The sequence below is a fragment of the Halyomorpha halys genome, unplaced genomic scaffold (assembly GCF_000696795.3).
Source record: "Halyomorpha halys isolate HHAL.00 unplaced genomic scaffold, Hhal_1.1 Scaffold10271.1, whole genome shotgun sequence".
NCBI lineage: Eukaryota > Metazoa > Arthropoda > Insecta > Hemiptera > Pentatomidae > Halyomorpha > Halyomorpha halys.
Window position 1 is genome coordinate 2,042 of NW_027106024.1, and position 2,188 is coordinate 4,229.

The 2,188-nt window shown below is 30.1% G+C and overlaps 1 protein-coding gene across 1 annotated transcript; it reads right to left on the minus strand.

The window, feature by feature from the left end:
* Window positions 1-985: 985 nt before the first annotated feature.
* LOC136797331 (cuticle protein 19-like) lies at window positions 986-1,563 on the minus strand. Its single transcript, XM_067053617.1, has 3 exons — window positions 1,534-1,563; window positions 1,356-1,454; window positions 986-1,268 (listed from the first exon to the last, which is right to left on the minus strand). Exons 1-3 carry the CDS (start codon window positions 1,540-1,542, stop codon window positions 1,002-1,004), a joined length of 375 nt encoding a protein of 124 aa, XP_066909718.1. The 5' UTR covers window positions 1,543-1,563; the 3' UTR covers window positions 986-1,001.
* Between the last annotated feature and the right edge of the window lie 625 nt (window positions 1,564-2,188).

The following is a 2,188-nucleotide window of genomic DNA, read 5'->3' on the forward strand; positions in this document are numbered from 1 at the left end:
TGATAAGTTTAACTTTTGTTAATTCCGATACATTCCAAAAAAAAAAAAAATTGTAAAACTGACCCATCTAAATTGTAAAAATACATTCGATTCATTCAATACTTGATTTTATTTATTTATATTTTTAAGTAATAGCATCTTTGAATTATATTTTATTTGTAATATATATTTTTTACTTGGCGCAATTTTCAAGCTGATAAATGTTGTATATCTTTCTGCAAATGCTGATCTGCTATGTAATTGACAATAGTCCATATGTTGCTGATTTGGCCTGAAACCTTCCATGATAAACTTCCCAACCTCCCAAACCAACTCGTTTCTAACCTGGCTTCTTCTTTATTACCTAATAATCCTCCTACGCGTCTGAGAAGAAGATGGCCTCGAGATCTTCTTCTCTAGAAATGTTTTTGGAGTTTTATTAATGGGTAGATTTTCCACACGTTTCTATCATGTCATTATATCACTGGCAGCAAATTTACTTGATGTATATAGTTGTATACAGTTGTAAATAACAACAAATATATTTTTTCTAAAATTTAGGTCCTGATAAATATTTTACCTATAATTAAAATGTTTTATTTTTATAAATTTATATTTTTTAATGGTTATATTTTTTTTGTTGGTCTAATAACAGTACTTTCTTAATATTAATTAATAAGAATATTATTTTAAAGTGTAATAAAAAAAATGAATCATTTTTAGATCCCAGCATTAAAAGTAGTAAAATTGATAGGAAAAATCTTATGCATCATAGACATTTAATTATTTTCTAAATATTGTTTTGGTGCGATTGATTTAAAATTTAGATATTTAATTTAAACTTTTGATCATTCTAAACATTAATATATTAATAAACATATTAAATTTTAAAATAATTTTAACAGTGGAATAAATGTTTAAAAGAAAATAGAAGAATAATAGTTCAATGAATTTTACATTTTTTTAATTTAGTTTTTATTTAAAAAAATATTTACATTTTAATAATAAACATGGGTTTAAAATTAGTAGTGATGCTCATGATGATGCTTAAAGAAGGTTTCTTTGGATCCCTCGACATGAGGGTGCTTAGCGTGTCCTTTCCTCTCTACGACGGCGTTGAAACCGTTCTTCTTGTCGGCGGTGTAGTGGACGATCCTCTCGGTGCCGTCGGGTTCGTAGAGGGAGTAGTAGCCCTTGACGACGTCTCCTTCCCTGGTCTCTTCCTGCTTTTTGACGTCGTGAGTGTGGCCATCATGTACTCCATAGTCGAACTTATATTTTGGGTGGGCCTGAAAGTTGAAATATTTGCAATATAATAGTGGAAAACGTATTCTGTAAACGTATTTTTTTTTTACTTTAAGAAATAATAAACTTACATAGTAGTCTACAACGTGCTCTTTTTCGTGGTGTTCTTCATGTTTGTGGTGGCTATACTGTGCGACAGCAGCTCCAACCAGACACAGAACTAAGACTGCCTAAAACACAAATGATTCCTTGATATAAAAACTAAAAAAGTTACAATTCAATAAATGTAAAACATGATAGTCTATGCACCTTGTACATTTTGAATGTTTCACGGTTCTGTTTCGAATGTTAGTTATGATCTACTCCTTAGCTTATATATTGTTACTTTCCCCTTCCAAATCCTGCTCTAATCTACTTATGAAATATTTCCGGTATTGGATTCTTTTCGAAACTATCGAAAGTCCTTTGTTTTTAATTACATTTTTTAACTTCTAAAAAGTTTTAAATTAATTTAAAATTAATTATAGAAACATGTTTTCCAAGATTTGTAATGGTTTCGACAATTTGTAGGTTTTAAATCTTCCTAATTTTCGTAAAATATTGAATACTTTTAATATACTTATAAAATATAGGGTGTTTTTTTAAGGCCGATAGAACTTGAAATTGTAAAAAATAACACAAAAAATTAAATTGTAATCAAAATTTTTTTTTTATTCGAAAGTTCAATACGTGACATTAACATTTGAAAATGATTTCGGGCATATGGGCACCGCGGCTGTTCTTGACGAAGCGCATTCTGTAAAATTGTGTTCAGCGATGAGGCGCATTTTTGGCTTAACGGGTTTGTTAATAAGCAAAATTACCGCATATGGTCGTGCGATTTGACACCTCTCGATTATTTCCTGTGGGGCTACGTGAAGTCACTGGTTTATGCTGATAAACCAGCAACAATTGACGCCTTGGA

Bases quoted from the DNA above. Each gene is read 5' to 3' on its own strand.
- LOC136797331 (XM_067053617.1), bottom strand. The intron at 1,269-1,355 runs GTAAGTTTATTA...TTCAACTTTCAG, and splicing joins AGCACGTTGTAGACTACTAT to GCCCACCCAAAATATAAGTT.